The sequence below is a fragment of the Passer montanus genome, unplaced genomic scaffold (genome assembly GCF_014805655.1).
Source record: "Passer montanus isolate IOZ18808 unplaced genomic scaffold, ASM1480565v1 scaffold58, whole genome shotgun sequence".
Lineage (NCBI taxonomy): Eukaryota > Metazoa > Chordata > Aves > Passeriformes > Passeridae > Passer > Passer montanus.
The window spans coordinates 2,697,356-2,723,143 of NW_024370816.1; the positions used below are offsets into that span (position 1 = coordinate 2,697,356).

Here is a 25,788-nt window from a genome sequence, read left to right on the forward strand (position 1 = left end):
GGAACGGGCGCGAGCAGCGCTGGGATTGGCTGAGGCTCGAGGGGGCGGGGCTATCCTGCGCGGTCCGCTCCGGGATTGGCGGAGCTGCAGGTTTGAACGCGCTGGCGGCGGTTGGTGCGGCGCTGCCGTGCGGAGCTGCTGCTCCGCGCCTGCCCGGCCATGGCCGCGGGCTCCGTGGCCGCAGCGGCGCGGGGGGACCGCAGCCCCGCCAGCAAGCCCGGCCGGCGGCGCTGGGCCCCGCGGGGCAGCGAGGAGGACGCGGATGAGGACCCCGCCGTGCTGGTTCTGAGCTACTTTTCCCGGCCGCCCTTCCTCAGCTTCGGCCGGCTGCGTGTGGGCGCCTCCCGCACGCGCCTGCTGCGCATCGACAACCCCAACGAGGACGACGCCGAGGTGGTCATCGACCGCTTTCCGGCCGCTGCCAGGGGCTTCAGCATCGAGCAGCGCCGCTTCTTCGTGGAGGTACGGGGAGACACGCGGGGACGGGCAGCAGCCCTGGCGGCCGGGGGGCTCGGGAGGAGCTGCCCGGGGGCAGCCAGCGTGTCCCGGGCTGCGGGGCGGCCGCGGCCCCGAGAGCGGCGGCGGGCGGTGCGTGAGGGGCCGGGCTCGCCCCGCAGGGCGGCGGCAGCCGGGCGCGGCGGGGTCGGGCAGGGCTGTCAGCGGGGCGAGGGGCTGCAGCCTGCTGCCACAGAGAGGAGTTTGCAGCGAGGATAAAAAAATACAGTGAAATTGACTGCTCGTTGGGAATGCTGTTCTAAAGACAGAGACCTGTCAAAAAGTTTCAGGGCATATGTTCAGGAAAAAGGCGGAGGGAAGAGGATGCCGGTTCACTGTTCTTGCACGTTCATTAGCTGACACAACTGAGTGCAAGGCATGCTTAAAATAGGATTAAATATTTACAATACCTAAGGAAATGCAAACTGTGGCTCGTCCAATCGATGCCAGTTTTTAAAAGAACCGTTTAGACGAACATATATCTACAATTTTCTAGACTGACCAGAGTGCTTGTGAGAGAGGAAGAAACGCTCTGGACATGTCTTGCAATAACGGGCTTATAAAATCAGGGTGAAGTCTCACTGCAAAGTGCTTGTTCCTCTAGGAATTGATGAATAGAAAGCTTCATTACTTCCTTGATAATTTGCAGTGTTTTACTTTTTGTTGAAGGACTTGTATGTCAAATTTGACTAAAAACATTTACACTTATATTTAGGGTCTGCTAAGATCCTAAGTTAATCAACCTCTGATTATTTCTCCCCATAATTCTCTCAAAATTACTCTGGAGTACTTATTTGGTTAATACGTGCAAAAAATTATGTCTCGCCTTTACTCAAATCTTCTGCTATTTGTTATATTATATGTATTCTTTCTTGTTTTCCACTATAGTTTGATTCAGCCTTTCAGTAAGACATTTTTGATAGGAGTTGCTTAAATTTACATGTCAAAGAGGAAACCTGGCATTTAAACATTTAACAATTTTTTATCATTTTATGTTGTCGTAATATATATTACTTCTATATACTGCTCATTCTTTGGTTGATTAATTGATTTTCAATGCTACCAAAATGTACCTAAATGTCAAATATTAATTTTTACTTTTTTTCCAATAGGCAGGACAAAGAATATTTGTTTCTGTCACGTGGACACCATTAGAAGAAGGAAAAATCAGAGAACTGGTGACTTTTGTTGTTAATGATGTTGTGAAACATCAAGCTGTGCTCCTTGGTGCTGCAGAGCAGCCCCCAAAGAAAAAGGTGAGTGTGTGTTTATTGTATCCTAATTCTGTCACTTTGCCAAATATTATTTTTATTACTAGAAAATTCAGTGAAAGAGGGCTATAAAGTGATAAATGATGCTGTGGGAATTCCCATTGTTAATTCTGTAACTTTGGCATCTGTGATGCAAATATTGTTTTTATCACTAGCAAATTCAGTGAAAGAGGGCTATAAAGTGATAAATGATGCTTTGGGAATTCCCATTGTCCTCAACTTTTTTTAGCTGGGTTGGAAAGTAGGTACTGATAAACTACAGCTTAAAGAATAAAACGGAAATATGACCAAATGAATGGTTTTCAAGCCTGCAAATAAGGTATTGTGAATTTTTGATCAGGAGTTCTTAGGAGTTCTTTTTAAAACTTTGAGTGGGTTTGCTACTAATGTTTACTTTTACATACAGAAGAATTTAGAAAGCCAGCACACTAACTTCTATGTATGGTTCTTTTTCAGAAGAGTCTTTGGGAAACATTAAAAAAGAAGAACTCTTCAGGAACATCTGCAATAAAAGCTAAGAAGAGTACTTTAGAAACGAAAAATGTTAATAAAACATTTCAGGTTTCTCAGAAGGGGGATAGAATTAGAAGTCCCCTTCAGTCGTGTGAGAATCAGAGCACAGTACAGAATGGCACATCCCAAGGAAATGACTCTGCTGCTGGCTCAGAGAATCAGCTGCCTCCATCCCCTATTGCACCAGTGCCAGAGGAACATGGCAGCACTGTTCACACACCGCTTGCCCTGAGGAGGTCTACTGCATTTGGGGATATTGCTGCCTCTGGAAATAAGGAGTTGTTGCCTGAGACAGACATCTGTAACATCGATAAATGTGTTACTGAGCACAGTCAATTGCAACCTGAGAGTGCCTCCAGTTCTGCTGGATTAGCACAATTGCCAATTTCAGATGATGGAGGGGTTCTTAATTTTACACTGTCACCAGTTTCTACTCCAGAACACTCAGCCTCTATGCCCCTTTTAAGTACAAGGAGAATTTTAAGTCCAGATGCTTTTGTAAATGACAATTATCAAGTGGATATAGATGTAATAGAACAGCCTATTCCAATTCTGTCACCTGATCAATTTGTGAAGGACAGTTTGTCAGATAAACCATCAAAGACTCCTAAACCTGAGGCAGCATTAATATCGTCCACCACAGAGACTTATGTTGTTAAGAGATTTCTACCAGCAAAATGGAAAAAAGATGGAGGTGTGGAGACAGAAACACGTATTCACATAGAATACAGCTTAAATAAAGTCTCTGAACTGCATAATGTAAAATCACAGGCAGTTGATTGTGATAAACCCAAGGAAGATCACTGCAGTTCTCCTTCTGCAGAGAAACTTCAGACTGACAACCCCTCTCAGAGAGAGCGAACAAAAAAGCGTCCAATTCTTTCTGCCACTGTCATAAAAAGTAAACGTGGTGCTGCTGAAGAAACAAGAACAGAAACCCACCAGCCAAAATCTAAAAAATGCCTTAATAAAGCAATTACAGGATGTGCTAATGTGGTGCCTGGATATGTGGAAGCAGAAACATCTAAACATCTGCCAGTTACAGCTCCCATTTCATCTGAAAATAAGTGTCACAATGACAAGGTAAATTCATCTCCTACTGGATCAGCTTCTTCGTGTCGTAAGAGGAAGAGTGAAGCATTTGTAGGAAACAGTAGAGTTACAGCTCCAGAGCATGTGGAAGAAGTGGAAAGGAAAAGAGCTCTTACCTCTAGCACAGACAATCAAACCCACATAACCAGAGGACCATTGGCCTTCAAACCCACGAGTGGAGAGAGGGCAGGGCAGAGGAAGAAAGCTGGTGAGTAGTGTTTCCTTCTTTTACCATTTTCTGAAAGATGCCTTTGATTAGGAAATGTGTATAGCAAACTAAACTGTCTAGCAACAGTCAGCAATATTTCATATCTTAAATGTGGGCTTTTGCAATTTGTTAGGTATCTGTGTTTTAAAAAACTGAAAACTAGGTTTGAGTTTTGATTATGTAATTGCCTTCAAATTTACTTTATTCGTGTGGAAATTTGTTAATGACAATAATAGATAAAGTATCTAAAAGCTCTTGAGCAGAGACCTTGTAAATCAAATTTACTGGAGACTTATTGCACAAGATTTGTCACATATCCATTTACCACTGTGAATGTTTGTCTCCATTGCTGTTGTCACATATTTTCACTTTATTTAAAAGCTCTTGAGCAGAGACCTTGTTAGATAAATCAAATTTACTGGAGACTTACTGCACAAGATTTGCCACATATCCATTTACCACTGTGAATGTTTGCCTCCATTGCTGTTGTCACATATTTTCATGAAGGTTGGAAAAGACCCCTTGGAATATTGAGGCCCACCATTAACTTGGCACCACCATGTTCACCACTAAACTGGCACCCTAGGTGCCACATCCATGCACCCTTTAAACACTTTTAAGGGATGGTGATTCCACCTCTTTCCTGGGCAGTCTGTGATAACTCCTAACCACCCTTCCAGTGAAGAAGTTCCTCTGTCTTTTTCATTCTGCCTGCTTTTTACTGTCTGTGATTAGTCAGCCTTGTGTAGTTCTCTCTGCTTTGTTGTTTGCCAATATTTAGTTGCTTGAGGATCAGAAAATGCTGATGCTTGCATTTCAGTTTATTTTCAGTTTTCTAACTGTTCCAACCCCAAATATGCTCTGGAATGTGAAAGGAATGAGGGCCTGGGACTTAAAGATGCATTTAATTTGCAAAATTTAACTACCAGGAAAAATCAATCCTGGCTTTCAGATCAAAATAGCACATGCTGCTTTCTTCAGTTAAATGATCTGTTCTATGATCTGGATTTGATTTGGGGCTTTCAGTAATGCACTTCAATGTCAGGCTTTTTAAGATGGTTTGCATAAAGACAATGTGCTGAAAGTATTGATGTGCAGCAGGAAAAGGTGTGTTATCTACCAGGTTATTTCTAATAATCCATCAGGATAAAGCTAGATGGGCTGGACAAGGGCAGAGTAGAGAGGAACAATCCCCTTCCTTGACCTCTGGCCACCCCTCTTTTGATGCAGCCCAGTTTGCCTTCTGGGCTGTGAGTGCACACACTCTTGGCTCACAGCCGCTGTTTTATCCACCAGAACCTCTAATTCCTTCTCTGCAAGGCTGCTTATTCTGGGTTCTTCTCCCAGTCTGTTGTGTCACTTGCACAGCTCACCTTTTGTCACCTGCAGACATGCTGGGGGTGTGCTCCATCTGTGTCATTGATAAAGTATTAAAGAGCACTAGTCCCAAGGCAGATCCCTGAGGGACACTGCTCATTACCAGCCTTCACCTGGGCATACAGCCATGGACCACAGCCCTCAGGCTGCAATTCCTTATCCACCCAATGGTACACCCTCCAAATCCATATCTCTCCAATGTGGAGATGAGGATGCCATGTGGCTCTGTGTGGAAGGGTTTACAGAACTCTAGGTAGATGACATCAGTTGGTTTCCCTTGTTGACTGTGTCAGCCACTCCACTACAGAGGGCCACCAGACAGGTCAGTGACAATTTGCCTTTAGTAAAGCCATGCTCACTGTCTTCAATCACCTCCTTGTTTTATATGTGCTTTAACATCACTTCCATGAGGATCTGTTCCATGATATTCCCAGGCACAGAAGTGGGGCTCACCAGTCTGTAGTTCACTGCATCCACACATGTTCCTTCCTCCCCTTTTAAAATCATCACTATCTTTTGAATGGTTCATGGGCAATTACTCTAGTTCTGTACTTTAGAAGTGATAGGAGCTTTCATATGTTAACTTTCACTGACATATTTGCTGTTGATAATTGTGTGTTAATGCTTGTAGGTTCTTCACTTCAGAAGGCACCTAAAGCTAGCAGGAGAATTAGTAAACCTGTCCCTGGATTGGCCCAGTCACACCTGACATTTGTGAAACCACTGAAAACAGGTAGGCAGACACCTGGTGTTTGGTAAAACACTGGACAGAATGTACTGGTGGTGTCAGGTAAGAACTAACTGGTTAGAACTGAAAGGAAAAAGAAGATAGTATCTGAAATTACTCAATATCTAGTAGAACAATGTATGCAACCTTTTGTGATCTGTTTTGACTACTTATAGGAGAATTGGTTGTAGCACATGGTCAGCTAAAAGTAAATGTTAATTTTTTCCAGATTGGCCTGTAAGTGTAAAATCTGTATTACAGTTCTGCTCCCAGCTTTAATAGATTTAACTGATGGCTATCAGTTAAATGCCTCTTCCATCTCTGACAACATTTTAAGGCAACAACAGAATACCTCAGAAGAGAAATTTTCTTCCCAACAAGATAAAAATTTTACAGAGTTAACAATACTAAGTTGATCTGACCAGAAAAATGCATCTTTAAAATGGTTCTTCCTGGATGTAATCCAGTTCAGTTTGAGTTTACCCCATTGCAAATGGCCTAGGTTCTAGGTATCTTGTCTTAGTTCTAGATAGTCTTGAGTAACAACTCAAGCCATGTTTTGTGGCTGAAGTTTATTTGATAGTCCCTGATCCGCAAGTCACTGTAGATTTTAACAATTTGCCTTTTTGGCTGTAATGCTAAATGGAGTATCAAGCATTAATCCTTTTCACAATGAAATGCATATTGGTTATCAAACATTTCAAGAACTGCAAAAACTAAAGTTTTGTTATTTTGCTTTTTTTTTTTTTTTAAGTCATCCCTAGGCACCCAATGCCTTTTGCTGCTAAAAACATGTTTTATGATGAACGTTGGAAGGAGAAGCAGCAACGAGGTTTCACCTGGTGGTTAAATTTTGTACTTACCCCCGATGACTTCAACGTGAAAACAAATACCTCACAAGGTAAGAGTGAAAAATTTTTGTCTTCTCATTTTCTTAAGCTTTATGACATATACTTATTAACAGTAACAAGTAGTAGTACACATTTAACACTAAACCTTTTCAGAGTAGTGTTGTCATATTTTCCCCCTTCTGATAAGTGTAGATGGGTCACTAGCTCATGGCACAGCACACCACACCCCTGCATGGAGGGTGCTCTGCACCAAGAATGCACTGGAATGTGTGGCTGTGGCACTCTTCAGTGGGTGGTCAGTGGGGAATCTCCACCTGCTGCAAAATATTATAGCTGGCACTTTACTAAAAGAATAACCTACTTTTTGCTCTGTTTTTAGCTTCATTTGAAAAAAAATGAAGAAAGAACCATTAATCTTAAAAGTGAATTCCTAGCCCTGCTCACTTATGAAATAAGTGTTCTTATATTTAATAGTTGACTAGTGTTTTTGTACTTAACGTATGTATAGTGCAACAGCTGATAAGCTTCCTGAAGGATAAATCATCAGTCAGAATAAAAATAACAAAATGCCAGCTTAAAGAGGGGAAAAAAAAATGAGGTGTGCAAAGCTACCTTTATTTGCAATATAAATGCTTGCTCTTTGTGCATGTTCAAACAGTAAATGCAGCTGCCCTTATCCTGGGGGAAGAGAACCATCACAAAAGGAGCCTTCCCAAGGCGCCCACGAAGGACGAGGCGTCTCTCAAAGCGTACACAGCTCGCCGTAAGCTGAACAGGCTGCGGCGCGAGGCCTGCCGCCTCTTCACCTCCGACACCATGGTCAGAGCCATCCAGAGACTCGAGCTGGAGATCGAAAGCCGGCGCCTGCTGGTCCGCAGGGACAGGCACCTCTGGAAGGACATAGGTAAGAGGACTGAACCCGGAGTTCTCCCTTGTAAGTAGGGAAAGGGTTCTTCACGCACTGAGTTTGTTTAATCTGAAATTGGTTAGTAGAAATTTTTGCATTAATCTGAAATGTTTTCTGGATCTGATATTAAAAAATGCTTTCTTGCAGGAGAAAGGCAGAAAGTCCTTAATTGGCTTTTATCTTACAACCCTTTATGGCTGCGTATAGGTCTGGAGGTAAGCTCACTGTGTACAGTCTATAAGTTTAAAGGACATTTAGCAATTTTTTTAGCACAGGTTGTTTTGGGTTTCTTTATATTTTCTGTCATACTAATTCAAGTAGGTTCAATTCAGTTATACCATGACGCATATGTTTTAAATTGTTACAACATACTTGCTTTAAAAAAGTGATTATCTTATTAAGAAGTAAAATATTTAATCAAGGACAGTGGAAGTTAATTCCATGGCCAATAACACAAAAGCATTTCCCTATCAGTTTCACTTCAGTAAACTGCAGAAGAATGTGGTTGTCTGAAAGAAGTTCCTGATTGATTTCTCAGACGTAGATGATCATATGTGTTTTGAAATGGGATTAGATCTTCTGAAATTTCCTTTCAGGGACTCACTTAAAAACTGCTTGGTATTTAGAGATCAATTTCCATTAATTATTTTAGAGATTGAATAATGGATATTGTTTACAAAATCACAGAGTATTTAAGGTAACTTTTAACACTTCTACTTTTTTCCCTTTCTTTCATATTAGACTGTTTATGGAGAACTGATAGCTTTGGAGAGTAATAGTGATGTTATGGGTTTAGCAATATTTATCCTGAATCGCTTGCTGTGGAACCCTGACATTGCAGCTGAGTACAGACATCCCGTCGTGCCCCACCTTTACCGGGAAGGTAACAACTGCTTCCAAAATAATGTGTTTGTAGCACCTAATTTTTAAACTGTCACTTATTGAGTTCTGTCATTTCAGGTCATGAAGAAGCTTTGTCAAAGTTCACACTGAAAAAATTGCTGCTGTTGGTTTGCTTTCTGGATTGTGCCAAACAGTCCAGAATGATTGACCATGACCCCTGCCTCTTTTGTAAGGATGCAGAGTTCAAGGTGAGAGCTGGGATTTGATGTCTTCCTCCATTGTTGTCCTAAGACTCAGAGTGTAATTTTTTTATTGTTTTTAATCTGACAAAAGTTAAAATTATGTGACTTGCTAAAAATAATTTTTAAAAAATTTGTAGTTTTAAGAATTATACAAGGAAATATGAAATGTAATTTGGGAGGTACAAGGGATGAAAATTGTATTCTGATTGACAAATATTGTAGTGTTAAGTTTTGGGTTTTTTGTTTGTTTTTTTTTTAACTTCAGGCTAGCAAAGACCTTTTGCTTGCATTTTCCCGGGACTTCCTGAGTGGTGAAGGTGACCTTTCCCGCCATCTGGGTTTCTTAGGACTACCTGTCAGTCATGTTCAAACTCCACTGGATGAATTTGATTTTGCTGTAACAAACCTGGCTGTGGACTTACAATGTGGCATTCGTCTTGTGTGCGTTGATACAGAATTCTATTGAAAAATTTAATTTTTTTATATCATATTTAATGTGAGCTCATCAGAGGCATTAAACCATGCAATTACCTTTGTTAGGAGAACAGTGGAGCTTCTGACCAAAAACTGGAGTCTTTCAAAACAACTGAGAGTTCCTGCAATAAGTCGGCTACAGAAGATGCATAATGTGGATATTGTTCTCAGTGTCCTTAAAGAGCGAGGAGTGCACTTGAAAGATGAAACTGGTAAGGCCTAGAAATCAGGGTTCTTGTAAGTGCATCAGATAACTACTGCACACTTTAATCCTTGTTTCATTTGACAGGTGCTTCAATTGACTCCAGGGATATTGTGGATAGACACAGGGAACGAACGTTAGCACTGCTGTGGAAAATTGTCTTTGCCTTCCAGGTACTCTTCAATTGATTATTTTGTTTGGTTTGTGCTAGTTACAAAGGAGTAATAATGAAAACACCACTCTTTCAGAAATATGTGATGTCTGTGAAAGCCTCTACTAATCAAATTTTAGACTGAAATTATTTGCTTTGCACATTGAAAGCTCCATGTAAACTTTACTAAACTGCTAATTGTTCCCTAACAATACAGCTTGGATAATGTTTTAACTGTGCTTTTTTTACACATTCATTCAAGTTTTTGGAAAAAAGTGAGTTTATGCTGTATAGTAGCAGAATTGATATTTAAAAGTAAAACAATGTTGATTGCAAACTGCAGGTAGACTTAATAACTGAAAAGGACATTTTGACATTACACTGTTAGGCAATTATAGAGTAATCTCTGAAACTATAGCTCTCCTACTTTTTTACTTTTATCTGAAACAGGTGATGAAACATCCTTGAAATAAGAATGAAAATTTCTTAGGCATTACTGCAATGACGTTTCAAAAGTTAGTAGAGAAAGTAAAAATCGTTTTCTTAAGGCTATTTTAAGAGTTAACTTGAGTCAGAAGATGTTTTAAAAATAAGCGTCCAACTGAAAAATCCAGTTGGAAGGAACATAATGTATGAAAGGCAAAATAAGATAAAAGTTGAGGTGGAATTTCACCACTAAGTAGTCAGGAATGTAAGTGCAATTGCGTGTATGTAAAGCAAGAATATGAAAGATGTCAGCCACAGAACTATCACTAAGATAGGACAATATAATAAAAATCAGATGTAATTATTTTCTTTCTTGAATACTGTTATGCTATTAAGTAGTTAACTTCCTTCAGCTAGTTCTTCTCATGCATGTGTCACAGTTGCATTCCTTTTGATTAGAGAAACAACCTGAGTGAGCAGTGGCTTTTATCCAAGCCCTGTGGATATGCTGCTTGTTCTCCAACCAGCTCTGGTCCTTTTGGAATCCCTTAAAGGAGGAGGATTGGTACATGGGCTCAGTGGAACTGCAGTCAGGACTCAAGTCCTTTTGGAATCCCTTAAAAAGGAGGAGGATTGGTACATGGGCTCAGTGGAACTGCAGTCAGGACTCTGATATCGTTTCCTCTGAGAGCACATTGAAATTACATGGGGAATTTCCTGTTTCTCCCAACTATTAACTAATGCAGTAACTGTTTTACACAGAAGGGTAGATTCAGGGGTTTTTTAATCTGCCATCTCTGCTGGCAAGTCCAGATTATCCACTACTTATTGTGAGGCAGGTGCTGCTAAGGAGTGAGTGTAGATTCTCTTCAAAATGCCATGTGTAAAGCTCCTGTATCCAGCAGCTGTAATGCAGGACATGTCAGACTGTTGACATTTCCATGTTTTGTTTTTCTTCTAACAGGTGGATGTTTTTCTGAATGTGGAACATTTAAAAGAAGAAATTGAGTTTTTGAAGAAAACACACAAGACAAAAGCACTATTGGGTGCTATGAAGACTTCTCAAAATTCTTTAAGAGTACAGAAAGACAGTAGTAACTTCTTATCTCAGACTTACAGTGAAAATGTGAAGCTGCTGATGGCATGGGTTAATGCTGTTTGTAGATTTTACAATATCAAGGTAAATAGTTTTGTGTACACTTCCACAAGTGCACCCTGTGCTGTTGTAATTCTTTACAGAGCAGAGTTCTTCAAACCATCAAATACGTAGTAGAAGTCAGTGGCAATTATTTGTAAATATTCCTCTGGACTTTGTTTAATCCAATTTGAAGTAACCATTGTTCTGTGAGTTTAGCTGCCCCTCTCTTTTTACACAAATCTGAGCAAAAAATTTCCCCTTTCAATTAGACTTGTGCATAAAAATGCTTTTTGAAAGTTGAACATTTTTTGCTGGAATGGGAATTGTTTATGGAGTTTTACTGAGCCTTTGTTTAAAAAGTAATTGTGCATAGAATTTCCACTGTTTATAAAAACTAAGAAAACTAAACTAATTTTTGAGATAAGGTCAGTCCATCTCCTCAGAGAAGTTTGTTTAGAAGGGATATGTTTGCTCATTCCAGGAAGGGAAGCCCTGGTCAGAGACCTGACTCTGGTCAGAATACAGTAGCAACTGCTAGTCTTTCTGAAGAGTAAAACAGAGCTTTTAGGACTGATGCAAATTCAAAACTTATTTCTGCATTGAAAACCCAGTGTAAAGGTGTCTACAGGAATTTATTTGGGATCCTGCTGTAGAAAGACTGTTTTCATAAATGTTTCCATTGTAGATTCACTGTATAATGACTCACCCCTCTTTTGTTTCTGGGCTCTTACAGCTGTATGTCACTGTACAGTAAATGTTCAAAGGAAGCACTAGCTGCTTCCTTTTTTTTTGTTAAAAAATAATTTGCATTTGGTCACGTTTAAAGGTACAAGAGAATTCTATATCCAGTTTATACCAATTGACTAGTACTAAAATTCAATTAATTTGTATTTTATTTAACAGGTGGAAAACTTCACAGTGTGTTTCTCAGATGGCAGAGTATTATGTCATTTGATTCATCACTATCACCCCTGTTACATGCCTTTGGAAGCTGTGTGCCAACGAACAACTCAAACTGTAGAATGTTCAAGAACTGTTACAGTGGGACTAAACTCTTCCTCCTCATCTGAGTCTGACACATCTCTAAATGCTGTGGAAGAAACATTTGATCAAAGTGAGTTATTTGATGTACAGAAGTTCATGTTAAATCTATTTCTTTACACAATTTGATTTGACTAATGTTTTATCTTTACAAAGCTGTAACTCCCTCAGTCCTATACAAGGAACTCCTGGACAATGAAAAGCAAAACTTCCAGCTGATCAATGCTGCAGTTTCTGACCTAGGCGGAATACCAGCAATGATTCATCACGCAGACATGTCAAATACCATTCCTGATGAGAAGGTAAAATGCCTTTAGAGTTGATAGAAATGTGTTCTGCCCTCATGTGAGCATGTCCTGCTCTTTGGTACAGCCTTACCCAGCTGTGTTGTGTGTTTCTGCAGGTTGTTATCACCTACCTGTCATTTCTGTGTTCGCGGCTTCTCGATCTTCGCCAAGAAACTCGAGCTGCACGAGTAATTCAGGCTGCTTGGAGGAAGTACAGGCTGAAAAGGGAACTGAAACTCTCTCAGGTACTCCTTGCTTGTACAATATTCATAGCTTATACATTAAGAAAAAAAGAATATAAATTCAGTGGAAAATACAGGTTTGTTGGACTAATATTGGCATTTAAACTAATGAGTGCCGTTTCTATCATAAAAATATGTGGCCTTCTTGGTGGTGTAATCTTCTAAACTCCATTTTTCTTTTCGAAGTAATAACAGGTGTTTAGAGACTACTGTTCTTCTTTGTGTGTCACTCCTTAAACTCTTCTCCCAATATTTCAAATATAAAATAGCTGCACTGCTTCCTTAAAACTAAAGGAGTAGTTAATTCCTATTAATGTCTATAAGATGAGAGGAGTAATTAAACTTCTGTACGAATTTACTATATTTGTTAAGGAGCTAAGCTTCATCAGTCTTTTGAATTGAATTTCATTAATTTTTTATATTTTGTGTCTTGATCTTCTGGTGGTTATTCCAGATTTAGTGAAGGTTTTAAAACTATGATACCTTGAGGTTGATAAATGCCACCACTGTGTCTTGCTGGGTTACATATTGATGTTGGAACAGTGTTCAAGTGAAATATTCTGAGAATCTGTGGTGTAGAAAGGGAAAGAGATTCTATTTAGACTTTTTCATCTCTAATTCTTTACTGTATAAAATCTACACAACCTTCATGACGACAAAACACTCCCTTTACAGCTCTTTTAAAATAACTAGTAAAGATGCTGGTGGGGGAGAAGGAATCAAAACCAAAACCCTTTAAACATTATTTTTATTAATTTCTCTTATAATGTGTATGCATATGTAGTATAATTTTATGAGATTGATGTAGATAGTTATTCAAATCAAAAATTTGAGTGAAAAATAACATAGCTAATGTTCAGTGGAAATTTGCTCTTTGTAGGAAAGAGACAGAGCTGCTCGGATAATTCAAAAATCTGCAATGAACTTCTTGGCTCGCCGGCGCATCGTGAGGAGAGAGAATGCAGCCATTTTCATCCAGAAGCACTGGAGAGGATACTTGGCCAGGATGACTCTCTTCAATCTGAAAAAGGCAAAACTGGAGGAAGCCAGAAATAAATCTGCCACAGTCATTCAGGTAATACAATCCAAAGCAAGATTACACAGCAAGAAAACCCCTTGAAACCTCTAAGAAAGAGCCTCACTAAGGTCCATTTGTGCTGCTTGCAGCAATTATTGCTTTCATGAAATGTAATTTTTTTTTATTTTTCCCCCTTTGCTTTTAAGAGGTTTAGTAAGTTTTTCTCTCCAGGGAGGAATGGTAATGTGCTGTTAAATTAACAATTCTTCCTTCTTGGTGAATATTTTGGAGTACCATAAGCATTAAAGCACAGGGCATTAAACATTAATGTAAGGACTGATGAGATTGTGTTGGTTTTCTTCTTTGCAGCTGCTGAACATTACTTAAAATTACTCTCCTAGTGTTATGTCACCTGCAGTGGGAACATTCAGAGTGGCAGGCATACCAATGGTAGTTTGGGCAGATAATTCAGTTTCTCAAGATACTTTCACCACCATTACCCAAAGATAAATATTTCACTCTTAAGACTTTTCAGACTGAATTTTAAAGAATTGCTGATTTATCAGATATTGTAAAAGGGAATCTGCTGTTGCCAGGGCAAACTGAAGCTTTTCCCAGAACTGAAAATGCTTAAAAACCATTTAGCTTTTGCTTTTTTAAAAATAGATTTCTGGATTTGACTTCTTAGGGATTAAGACCCAGAGATGAGCTCAGTTGGTTAGAGCATGGCACCAGTAACACCAAAGTCATGGGTTTGATCCTGCTATAGGCTATTCAGTCAAGTCTAGGACTCAATCCTTGTGGGTTCCTTCTTGTCACAGTCGAGATGGATGTGACTCGACACACCACAGTTCCTATGACAATAGTAAATTTTATTGAGTACAGTTCCCTTCTATATGGCTTTCAAAAACCTTGTGGTTGGTCCTAATTGGCTGAATTTGGTTACACCCAGCTCACTGGCCAATGGCTGCCCGAGTCTGTGCTCATCGGGGATTGGCTGGCATCTGTTGTTTGAATTTGAATGTCCCATTTTCTCAGTGCTTTTTCCTAGGCATGTTTACTTATTTTCCCTAATAGCATAGACTGGTCCAGTTCTAGTTAGGGTTATCTATGACTGTGAGGCCTCCAGGGCAGCTGTTGGCCATCACCTTGCAACCAGAATACTCTGTGGTTCTGCTAAGTGTAGGAATAAGAAACCTTATAAAGTCTGAACATGACAGTCCTCATTCATGCTTAACATACTATGAAGAAAATAGTAACTCTTTTTCTTTTTTTACCTGCAGGCTTATTGGAGGAGATACTCTGCAAGGAGAAGATACTTACAGCTAAGACACTGTGTTATTTTTGTACAAGCAAGGAGAAGGATGGTGAAGTCTGTTACTGCATATAAACAAATTGTTTGGGCTACAGTTACAATTCAGAGACATCTGCGTGCAACTAAGTTGGCAAAAATAGATCGACAAAGATACCAAATCCTAAAGTCTTCAGCACTTACTATTCAGTCTGCATTCAGAAGATGGAGAAAATACAGAATTCAGCAGAAAACTAAAGCAGCTTTGGTGATTCAGAGTTATTTCCGAAAATGGCAATCTTCAAAACTGGCTAAGAGAAGGAGGGCTGCCCTTGTCATACAGTCTTGGTACAGGATGCACAGAGACCTGAAACAGTATCTACATGTTAAGCAAAATGTTATCAAGATCCAGGCTTGGTACAGGTGTCAGCTGGCCAAACGTGTTTACCAGGAGCACAGGGCAAAAATAGTGACCATTCAGCAGTATTACAGAGCTTATAAACTGGGCAAAAGTGAGAGAGAGTCTTATTTGCAAAAGCGTGCAGCAGTGATAGTTCTCCAAGCTGCTTTTAGAGGCATGAAGGCACGGGAGCTGTACAGACAAGCAAAAGCAGCGTGTGTTATTCAATCAGTGTGGAGAATGAAACGAGAGAAGCAAAGATTCCTGCAGTTAAAAAAATCTGTTACTACATTGCAGTCTCATGTGAGAAAATACCAGCAAGTAAAAAGATACAAAGAGATGAAAAATGCTGCTTCTGTAATTCAAAGCCGGTATAGGGCACACGTGGCCGCTAAAAAAGCAGCTGCTGCTTTCCAGAGGGTGCGCCTGGCTGCCATTGTTCTCCAGTCTGCCTACAGAGGGATGCAAGCCAGGAGACAGGCTTGTATCCTGAGATCTGTGATCAAAATTCAGTCCAGTTTCCGTGCTTATGTCGCCCGGAAGAGATTTCAAAACTTGAGAGATGCCGTGGTGAAGATTCAAGCTCTTGCAAAGATGAGGCGAGTCCGTAAGCGTTACTGGGCACTGAGGGAAGCAGCGCTTTACGTCCAGCGAAGGTATCGCTCTCGGAGACGTGCTCTTCAGCTTAAAGAAGATTATAGGAAATTGAAGAGAGGTTGCATAAGAATTCAGGCTCTAGTTCGAGGCTACCTTGTCAGGAAACAAATACAAAGGTGGAGGGAGGCTGCAATATTACTTCAGGCCTGCTACAGAATGAAAAGGGACCGGCAACAGTACTTAAGCATCTGTAGAGCTGCCACTGTCATTCAACAACGTTATCGTGCCTGCAGGAAGAGCCAGTGTCACAGGCAGGAGTTCTTGCAAGTTAGAAAAGCAGCTGTGTGCTTACAGGCAGCCTACAGGGGCTATAAAACACGCAAAAAGCTCAAACTTGAATGCAGAGCTGCTATTAAAATTCAGACTGCTTTTAGAGCTCATGCTGCACGAGTGAAACACAAGGCAATGGTTCAGGCCTCCATTGTGATTCAGAGGTGGTACAGAAATTGTAAGTGTGGTAAGAGGCAAAGACTGAACTTCTTAATGACAAGAGCAGCAGTGCTTTCTTTACAAGCAGCTTTTCGTGGCTGGAGGGTGCGAAAGCAGATTCAAAGACAGCATGTTGCTGCTACTAAGATACAGTCTACCTTCAGAAAATTCATGGCTGTGAAGAAATTCAGGCTTGTGAAACATGCTGTGCTAACCATCCAAAGGCATTACAGAGCCAAGGTTCTAGGCCAGAGACAACGGCAAGAATACGTTCAGCTGCGAAATGCTGCAGTGTGTCTTCAGGCACTATGGAGGGGGAAAGCTGTGAGAAAATCCATTCAGAAGCAACATCATCTTGCCACAATTATTCAATCCTATTACAGAATGCACACAAATCAACTAAAATACAAGAAACTAAGACAAGCCACTTTGGTGATTCAGAAATACTACAGAGCCTACTATATGAAAAAAACCCAACGTGCAGTTTATCTAAAAACCAAGGCAGCTGCATTGGTCTTGCAGTCTGCTTACCGTGGGATGGCCGTGCGGAGACAACTGAACAAACTAAACAAAGCTGCTACAACTATACAAGCTGCCTTCAAATCTTACCTGGTCAAGAAGGAGTATGAAAGACTTAGGTCTGCAGCTATAGCCACTCAAAGGCGTTACCGTGCAGTTACTCATGCTAAATGTCAAAGGCAGAGGTATTTGTCTTTAAAAAGAGTCACAGTCCGAGTGCAGGCGATTTACAGAGGTGTAAGAGTGAGGCGACAGGTTCAGCATATGCACCAAGCAGCTGTTTGCATCCAAGCCACATTTAAGATGTATTCCATGAGCAGAAAGTATCAGTCAATGAGAATGGCAGCAATAAGAATCCAAAGGCAATACAGAGCATTTTGTTTAGGTAAAGTACAACGCAAAAAGTACTTGGAACTAAAGAAGTCTGTTATTATCCTCCAGGCCGCTTGCAGAGGCAGGAAAGTCCGACAAGACTTAAAAACTATGCACCAGTCAGCAGCAATAATCCAGTCCTATTATCGGATGCACAAACAACAGAGGGATTTCAGAAAGTTGTTGCTTGCAACGAGGCAGATTCAGCAGTGGTTCCGTGCTTGTAAGGAGAGAGATGCACAAGTTCACAACTACGTGATTATGAAAAATGCTGTACTACACATCCAGGCTGCATTCCGTGGTATGAAAACAAGGCAGCTTATCAGAACCATGAATGAATCAGCTGTGATTATTCAAAGAAGATTTAGAACTTTCCTTGAAAGAAAACATTTTCTTTCCATTAAGTCAGCTGCTGTTGTAATTCAGAGAAAATACAGAGCAACAAAACTAGCAAATATTCAGCGTCAAAAATATCTCTCTCTCCTTAATGCCACTGTTATCATACAGTCTGCCTATAGAGGATTTGTGGTAAGGAAAAAAATGCAACAAATGCATCAAGCTGCTACAGTTATTCAAGCAATGTTAAGAATGCATAAAATTTACACTTCCTATCAAGCACTCAGGCTTGCTTCGGTAATCATACAGCAACGTTATCGAGCTTACAGAGAAGGGAAGCGTGAGAGAGAAAAGTACTTAAAACTGTACAATTCTGTTTTAGTTCTTCAAGCTGCCTACAGAGGAATGAAAACAAGATGCTTCCTGAAGAGACAGCGTGAGGCAGCACTTACAATACAGAGAAACTACCGAATGTATAGGCAGTACTGTCATTACAGAAGAATTCAGTGGGCAGCCCAGCTAATACAGAGGAGGTACAGAGCCTACAGGCTCATGAAAATTGCTGTAGAGCATTACACTTCATTGAAGAAAGCAGCAAGTTGTATCCAGAGGGCTTTTCGAGACATGCGAGTGAGAAAACAACAGCGAGAAATGCACCGTGCTGCAGTTGTGGTTCAGAAAAACTTCAAAGCTTTCAGAGAACGTCAGACATATCTCTCTCTTAAAGCAGCTACTCTTGTCTTTCAGAGAAGGTACCGAGCTTTGGTTCTGGCAAGGCAGCATGCTTTGGAATATCATTCTCTCCGCAGAGCAGCTATTCACATCCAGGCTGTGTACAGAGGTGTCAGGGTGAGGAGGAGTCTCAAGCACATGCATTCAGCTGCCAGTACAATACAGGCAGCCTACAGAATGCTCAGAGATAGAAGGGCCTATCAGAATATGAGAATTGCAGCTATGCTTATACAGAACTACTACCGATCCTATTTGAAAGGAAAGAACCAACGCAAGGAGTATCTGACAATGAAGAATTCTGTTCTTGTTATTCAAGCAGCATACAGGGGCATGAGGGCACGGCAGGAACTGAAACTTCTGCATGTTTCAGCAGTTGTAATACAGTCCAGCTATCGCATGTATGTGCAACGTAGGTGTTACAAACAGCTGTGCTGGGCTGCCACAGTCACACAGCAGAGGTTCAGAGCCAAAATGGCAAGAGAAGCTGCCATGAGAAATTATGCAGAAATAAGAAAGGCTGTCATTTGCCTTCAAGCTGCTTTTCGTGCTAGGAAAGCCAGGCAGTTGTATAAAGCCCATGTTGCTGCACGGCGCATTCAGTCGTTCCTACGAATGCGCATGGAGAGGAGACGCTTCCTTGCCCAGAGGTCAGCAGCAGTAAGGATCCAGTCCGCGTTCCGATGCCGCAGAGCCCGCGCTCGCTATGCACTGCTCCAGAGTTCAGCAGTTGCTGTTCAGAGGTGGTACAGATCATGCCTCTGGGCTCGTGCACAGAGGGCACAGTACCTGGCTCAAAGACAAGCCATAGTAGTTATTCAATCTGCCTTCCGAGCTATGAAAGCAAGAAAAACAGCAAGGCAGCTACGAGCCGCAAGAAAGATTCAGTCTTTTCTTCAGATGGCTCTGCAGCGTAGAAAATACATCCAACTCAGGGCAGCAGCTGTTACATTGCAATCCTATTACTTAATGCATAAATGCCAGTCCCAGTATGTGAGCTATAAAAGAGCAGCAGTTGTCCTGCAGCGGCACTACCGATCCCACCTGGCTGTGAGGCACCAGAGAATGGCTTACTTACAGACCCGCAGGAGCATTGTCCTTGTGCAGGCCACAGTCAGAGGATACATCCAAAGGAAGAGGTTTCACAAAATGAAAGAAAGCGCAATAAAAATTCAGGTACTTCTGAATGAATAGTACTGGGATTAGGGTGTTCTGTTTTTCATTTGTAGGTGTTTTAAAGATTTACTGTTCTGGAAACCACAGTGGAACCAGTTTCTGAAGTGTACTACAAGGTAGATGTATAAAGCGTAGTACCACAGTGCACACAAATAAGGTTCTTTAAGACAACTGAGTTTCTCAGTTTCTGAAGTGTACTGCAAGGTGGATGTATAAGTGCACCACAGTGCACACAAATAAGGTTCTTTAAGACAACTGCGTTTCAATTTTAAGCCACTAATAGGTTTTTAAGTTTTCTTTGATGGGAATATGAATGAAAGCTCCCTTCATGAGAAGGGCACTGGCAGCGGGTATAAAGTGACATGAAGGGCAAAAACCATGATTGCTACATTCCTAAGGACTCATGCTTAGGAGGGTGTGAGTAAATCAATCATGTTAGTCTTCCTAGGTTTACTGATTGACCCTAGACTAATCAAAGTGCCTAACTGACATTTTGAAGAGGAGTGTAAGGAGGGAAATTCCCTCAAATCAAGGAAGAAAGGGAGATAAATACTCTCATAATAATTTGTGGCCCTGAGAATCCTGATTTAATGAGTATCCCTGCCCATGTTGGGTGGGTTGGAACTAGACCATCTTCAAAGATCCCTTCCAACCCAAACCCTTCTAGGATTCTATGAGAATGTCTTAGGTTGGTTTTACTCTATTGTTGGAGCCCACATGCTCTACTTAACTGGTAGAAATCCGATGTGCTTTCCTCACCTCCATGTTTTGGGGGGATTGGTAGTTGCTTAGTTGTTTTCTGAATGTTTAACATCCTGAACAATATAAGGATGATTACTTTCCTTAAAAAGTAGAAAAAAAGAATTGCTTTTAACATTGGGAATATGTTTATTTAATTGTTGTTTTTATAACAAGCCAGTGAGTACAGCTGTACATAGAAATAAGCAAACATTCCCTGCTGATTTATGATGCAAGTGGTGAAATATTCCAAGTTTGTATTTTTCTTTGAAGGCTTCTTTCCGTGGATTTATTCAGAGACAGAAATATCTTCTGTGCAAATTTTCTGCTGTGTTAATACAACAGCACTACAGAGCCCATCGGATGCGAAATATTGATCAACACAGATTCCATCAAATGAAAAAAGCTGCCATTACTATTCAGGTAATCATTAAAGTGGTTTTTATTGAGTGTTTGTTTGGGTTTTTTAATCTTTTGTATTTGTTTCTTCACAACAGAGTTATTTTTGCTAATATTAAAGAGTGGCATTTGTGGTATTTCCCTGAATGTGTTTCACTTGGTTTTGAAAACATCTTCTAGTTGTGAGAACTTAAATATTTGTAGTATTTTAGAGATAGAAATCCCCAAAATTGTTCCTGTTGATGTGATATTTTTCTTTTTAATTTTGTTCATTCCATTAACAGTTCTGATTTCTTTTTATTTTTGTTTCTCTGATAGGCAGCATACAGAGGTTATAAAGCCAGGCAGTGGGTTAGCAAAATGAGAGCAGCACGAGTGATCCAAGCCTGGTTCCGAGGTCACAAGGCAAGGAAGGAATACGTGTCTGTGCTCAGAGCTACCCTTGTTATCCAGAGGCACTTCAGAGCCAGACAGCTGCGGACTCGGTAATACCCAATCTGAGATGCATCACTCCACTTTTCAAAGCTTTTGTTCTGTCTTTATTTAGTGCTGCACTGCACCCTGTAGAACTCTTCAGGTTCTCAGGCTCTGCCTCTGCAGCATCCTTGTAATGTGTGTGGGTATAATCCTGTTGGTGCAGGTGGGGTTGCTCTTTTGCACAAGATTTTCATTATGTTTGATTGTTTTCCTGGAAGAGAAGTTCCTTCACAAGTTGAAATTACGTGCATTGGGGCTCTAGAAAGAGTAGGCCTTGGTTTTTATTTCACTTCTCTCTTTGCAAGAAAAATGTTCTGGATATTGTTAAAATTCCAGCATACGACTTGTAGGTTGAAAAACTATTTCATTTTAATCCACAATGGAATAGTTAAACTGGTTTATGTTTATTTTGCTATGAGATCAGCCTGGTAGCTCATCTCCTTCTGAACTGTCCCATGCCAGTAGCAGTAGGGGATGCTGTTCAGTGATACAAAGTCCTCCTTGAGTTTCCCTGCTTTTTAAACTTCCCTGCCTGTTCCTGTTATTATCCTTTTATGGACTGTTGTATGTCATTTGTCCAATGCCATTCAAACTTCTGTGTCCCTCCCCAGCCTCCTTTGGCAGTAAGTTAGGGAAATGCCTCCTGTGGGAAACCAGAAAGTGTCTTCTGTGTAAAATCAGTCTTTCTGCCAGTGCTGCTGGCTATTCCCATTTTCTGGTGTTCCAAAATCTGCTTGAGAACAGCTATGCTTTCCCAACATCTATCTTAATGATTTCATAAACCATCACTGTTTTCTTACTTAAAAATGCATTTCCATGTTAGGTTTTTGCAGATGAAGTCCTGTGCCCTTACCATCCAAAGAGTCTGGAGAGCGACCCGCGCTGCGCGGAGGCTTCGGCAGCAGTTTCTGGCAGCCAGGAGTGCTGCAGCTAAGATCCAGTTGGCATACAGGCAGTACAGGGCCAGGAGACTTCTAAGAGAGGTGTGTTTTCACTTGCACTCTGATGTGTCATGGTTACTCGAAAAGTTTTCAATGTTTTTCAGTGATTTTTGTCATCAGTGTGCAGAAGGATAGAAAAGGTGGAACCTGAGTGAAGATTGTTCGATCTCCAATATATTAAATATCCTTTTTTGCTTTAAGCAACAGGGTTGATTCTTGATTTTGAACAGTTCCAATTGTTGAATTATCCCTCTGTACACAGATACCAAAATAAAATGCCAAATATTCTGCTGGCTTTATTGCTTGCAAAAGATTAAGCCCATGTTTTGACCCCATTTAGGTAAATGAAAAGATCTTCCAAACTGTGGAAGTGCATTTTATATAAAGTGCTACTGTGTGAGTTTACTTGTACTTCTCATTCCATTTTGGTTCTTATGATGGAAAAAAAAAACAACAACCCTAGAACTAAAAATAAAATGTATATTGATCCTGACATGAATGAACAAATTTTAATTATCAGTGTATTCTTTAGTATCTTTTCCAGAAGCACCAGGCTGCATGTCTGATCCAAAACGCATATAGAGGTTTCAAGGCAAGAAGGAAATTTGTTCAACAAAAAGCTGCTGCTGTAATTATCCAAAAACATCTGCGGGCTTGGCAGGAAGGCAGGCTTCAATTTAGGAAATACAATGAGACTAGAAGAGCTGTCATTAAACTGCAAGCATTTATCCGGGGTTATTTAGTCAGGAAAAAGGTTGGTATAATTCAAACGAAAACTTTGCTTTGGATGTAAAGTATCTCTAGAGCTGTTTTTTACCATTAATTCTGCCTGGCAAGGAGAGGAAAATTTGATTTCTTGCTGTTTACATCAAGTTCTTGTTGGCTGCTTTGAGTATTGGTTGGGCTCAGAATAGATCAAACACAGTTTGAGCCTTTTCTTACAATTCTTTAGAACTAAAGTAGATTTTCACTGTTGGGTGTTGTTTTAGCTTCTGAGATCTTTGTGCTTACCTATAATGGATGATTCTGCACACATAGGTTTTCAGTGAAGTTGTTCTCCGCCATGTATTGATGATGTTTTTTACAATCACTTCTCTGCGTTACCATTTAAATCAGAGAGCTAGTACTGCAGAGTGGTAACTTTAGTTCTGAGGTGATTTTCAGTATCTAATAGTGTATTGCTGTGGACTGTTCTTTGTGTGGACGTCCAGCTACCTCAGAGTATGAAAATTAATGATTTTCCCCATTTTGTTTTCCTTCTACAGATTTCAGAACAGAAACAAAAGAAGAGACTTCTTTATTTTACAGCAGCTGCATATCATCATATCTCTGCAATTAAAATTCAAAGGGCCTACAGGCTTCACCTCACCTTAAAACTTGCACAAACCCAGATCTCATCTGTTCTTAAAATACAGGTTGGTCTGATTAAGTCTGAATGTGTAATAGCTGATTTGTGTAATAGTCTAACTTGTTTTCTATGAGCTAAGCTGTAGCACTAAGACAATGTAGTTCCTTCACATGTGAAAATGAAGCTAAATTATGGAGACTATGATTTATTAAATAATGCTGCTTATACACAGCTAAGCAAGCTGTGGAGGCTTAAGCATTTTAAAGCTGACAGTGGACAGGAAAATTTGTTTCCTTCAGACCGTCAAGCTTGCTAAAGAAATCTGAGTGCTGTCAGCCTATTTCTTTATGTCCTACTGAAGGTAGAAAAGATTAGACACAACAACCTGTAAGGTTTGTGAAATGTAGAGCATCTCCTTACATGAACAATCCCTTGGGATACTGTGATTTATTTGGTTGGACGCTTCTGATCTGCCAGTGATATCAGAGCTGGTGTAGGCTGCAGCATTTTAATAAATCCAGGTTTTACTTATCTAAAAACAAGATCAAAATCAGGTCTGTATTATAGCACTACTGAATTGTAAAAATTATTTTCATTTTCTCCAAACTGACCATTAGCTTAGTTCCAGTATGGGAAGCCAACACTGGATAAATGGAGAGGCTGAAATGGGAGCTCTGAAATAGTTGTTCTCTGGTCAAGGATGTCATGGCAAACTTTGCCCTACTACTCCATATAAAGAAATCTGTTCTTTCTCCCTGTAAGATAGATTTTCTCTTTAAGGCGAGAGAGAGTGGATGGAAAAGGGCTTTTTTTTGCTCTGATTTGTCACACAGTACCCTGTCTCCCTTTGTTTATAGAAGGGAAGGAACAGAGCTGGGAAATGATGAAGGTGGAATGGTGGTTCTCCTTGAAAGCCAGCTAAGGGAGAGCTCCTAGAGCATAGTAATGCTGGACACAAATTGGGAGAGTTACGTATTTTATCTTTTGGTCAGACAGTTTGTCTGGATGATTGTTGTAGGTCCCTTCTCACTGAAAGCCATTCTATCTATCCCCTCCTTTACCCTTCTGTCCTCAGAATGCTTCCCTAGTGTGTCAAGGGAAATGTGGGTTGGATATTACTTGGAAAAAGTTTTTTACAGAAAGGGTGATAAAGTTCTGGAATGGTCTGCCTGGGGAGGTGGTGGAGTCACCATCCTTGGATGTGTTTAAGAAAAGACTGGATGTGGAACTTGGTGCCTTGGTTTAGTTGGTGTTAGGGCATGGGTTGGACTCAGTGATCTTAAAGGTCTCTTCCTGGTCATTCTGTGAATTAGTGGATCCTAGTTAAGATTTCATTCTGCAGTCTTGCATTTCAGGCCAATCAGAGTCCTGGAGGTTATTTCTGACTGGTGATGTTTATAGCGCCTGTATCTATCAAAGCTCATGTTAAAACACTTTATCAGTGCTCATTTAGGGTGGGAAAAGCGAATGTGTGGGAAGAGTCCTAAATAATCAGAAAGGTGCTTTCATTTTGAACAGAGCTGGTTCCGCGCGCAAGCGCAGCGAAGGAGGTTCCTGCGGGATTACCGCAGAGTGGTGGGGCTGCAGCGCGCCGCTCGAGGCTGGCTGGGGCGCAGGCACCGCGCCGCCGCCGTCATCCAGAGGAGCGCGCGCGCCTTCCTCGCCCACAGGCGCGCGGGGAGACTCACGGCAGGGATAGTCAAATTCCAGGTAAACGCCTCTCGTGACAAAATAACGGGTCTGGGTTTGTTTATTTTTATTAGCTGGTGTTTTTCTCATGGGTTTTGGGGGAGAGGAACGATCTTTGGTTTGGTCGATGACTTTATCGGTGAAATTGCAAACCAAGTCAGCTTGGGTTTAGCCATGGAAGCTGAAGGCAAACAGATCATGAAGGAATAAGCAGATAATGCCTTAGGTCATTATGTCCTACCATCACTTAGGTGGGAGTGCATGCGGACTGCATAAATTTTTTTTGCCTTTTGTCTTGAAAGTCCCATATTTGAAGATAAAAAAATAAACACTGAGTGTCAATGACTTAAAATTGAATAGCCAAGGCTGTTCAATACTTTGTCAGACCTGTGTTAAACTGATTTGGAGTGGTGGTGGAAGTTCAGTTGTCTTGTCTCTCCTTTACAACTTTTTCTGTTTGTGGAATTCCTTTTCTGTAGGCATTGTGGAGGGGATATTCTTGGAGAAAGAAGACTGACACAGCAAAAACCAGAGCTTTAAGGCGTAGTTTAGAAAAGGCCAATGAAAAGAGCACAGAAGAAAACAAACTGGGCAACAGAACTGCAATTGCAATTGATCACCTTCTAAAATACAAACATCTCTCCTACATTCTTGCAGCACTAAAGCATCTTGGTCAGTATTTTGTTTTATTATCACTGATGGATTTTCTGAAGGATAAAAACTGGGCTTTTTTCAGCTGAGGAGAGTTCATAATGATATTTAGGCTTTCTGCATGACTATAA

At 40.7% G+C, this 25,788-nt stretch overlaps 1 protein-coding gene across 1 annotated transcript in view; it reads left to right on the forward strand.

Annotated features, from left to right (window-relative positions):
• Positions 1–159: 159 nt before the first annotated feature.
• The window catches only part of ASPM (assembly factor for spindle microtubules), a 27,852-nt gene continuing 2,223 nt past the window's right edge, over positions 160–25,788 (forward strand). The window contains exons 1-25 of the mRNA XM_039726405.1: positions 160–462; positions 1,608–1,751; positions 2,223–3,579; positions 5,588–5,689; positions 6,438–6,584; positions 7,193–7,438; positions 7,589–7,656; positions 8,183–8,324; positions 8,402–8,532; positions 8,792–8,967; positions 9,067–9,212; positions 9,290–9,375; positions 10,744–10,959; positions 11,821–12,031; positions 12,115–12,260; positions 12,362–12,490; positions 13,368–13,562; positions 14,789–19,414; positions 20,426–20,575; positions 20,870–21,036; positions 21,852–22,011; positions 22,502–22,723; positions 23,235–23,384; positions 24,836–25,027; positions 25,486–25,678. Coding sequence (XP_039582339.1) covers positions 160–462; positions 1,608–1,751; positions 2,223–3,579; positions 5,588–5,689; positions 6,438–6,584; positions 7,193–7,438; positions 7,589–7,656; positions 8,183–8,324; positions 8,402–8,532; positions 8,792–8,967; positions 9,067–9,212; positions 9,290–9,375; positions 10,744–10,959; positions 11,821–12,031; positions 12,115–12,260; positions 12,362–12,490; positions 13,368–13,562; positions 14,789–19,414; positions 20,426–20,575; positions 20,870–21,036; positions 21,852–22,011; positions 22,502–22,723; positions 23,235–23,384; positions 24,836–25,027; positions 25,486–25,678 — 9,805 coding nt within the window. The remainder of the gene's footprint in view (positions 463–1,607; positions 1,752–2,222; positions 3,580–5,587; positions 5,690–6,437; positions 6,585–7,192; positions 7,439–7,588; positions 7,657–8,182; positions 8,325–8,401; positions 8,533–8,791; positions 8,968–9,066; positions 9,213–9,289; positions 9,376–10,743; positions 10,960–11,820; positions 12,032–12,114; positions 12,261–12,361; positions 12,491–13,367; positions 13,563–14,788; positions 19,415–20,425; positions 20,576–20,869; positions 21,037–21,851; positions 22,012–22,501; positions 22,724–23,234; positions 23,385–24,835; positions 25,028–25,485; positions 25,679–25,788) is intronic.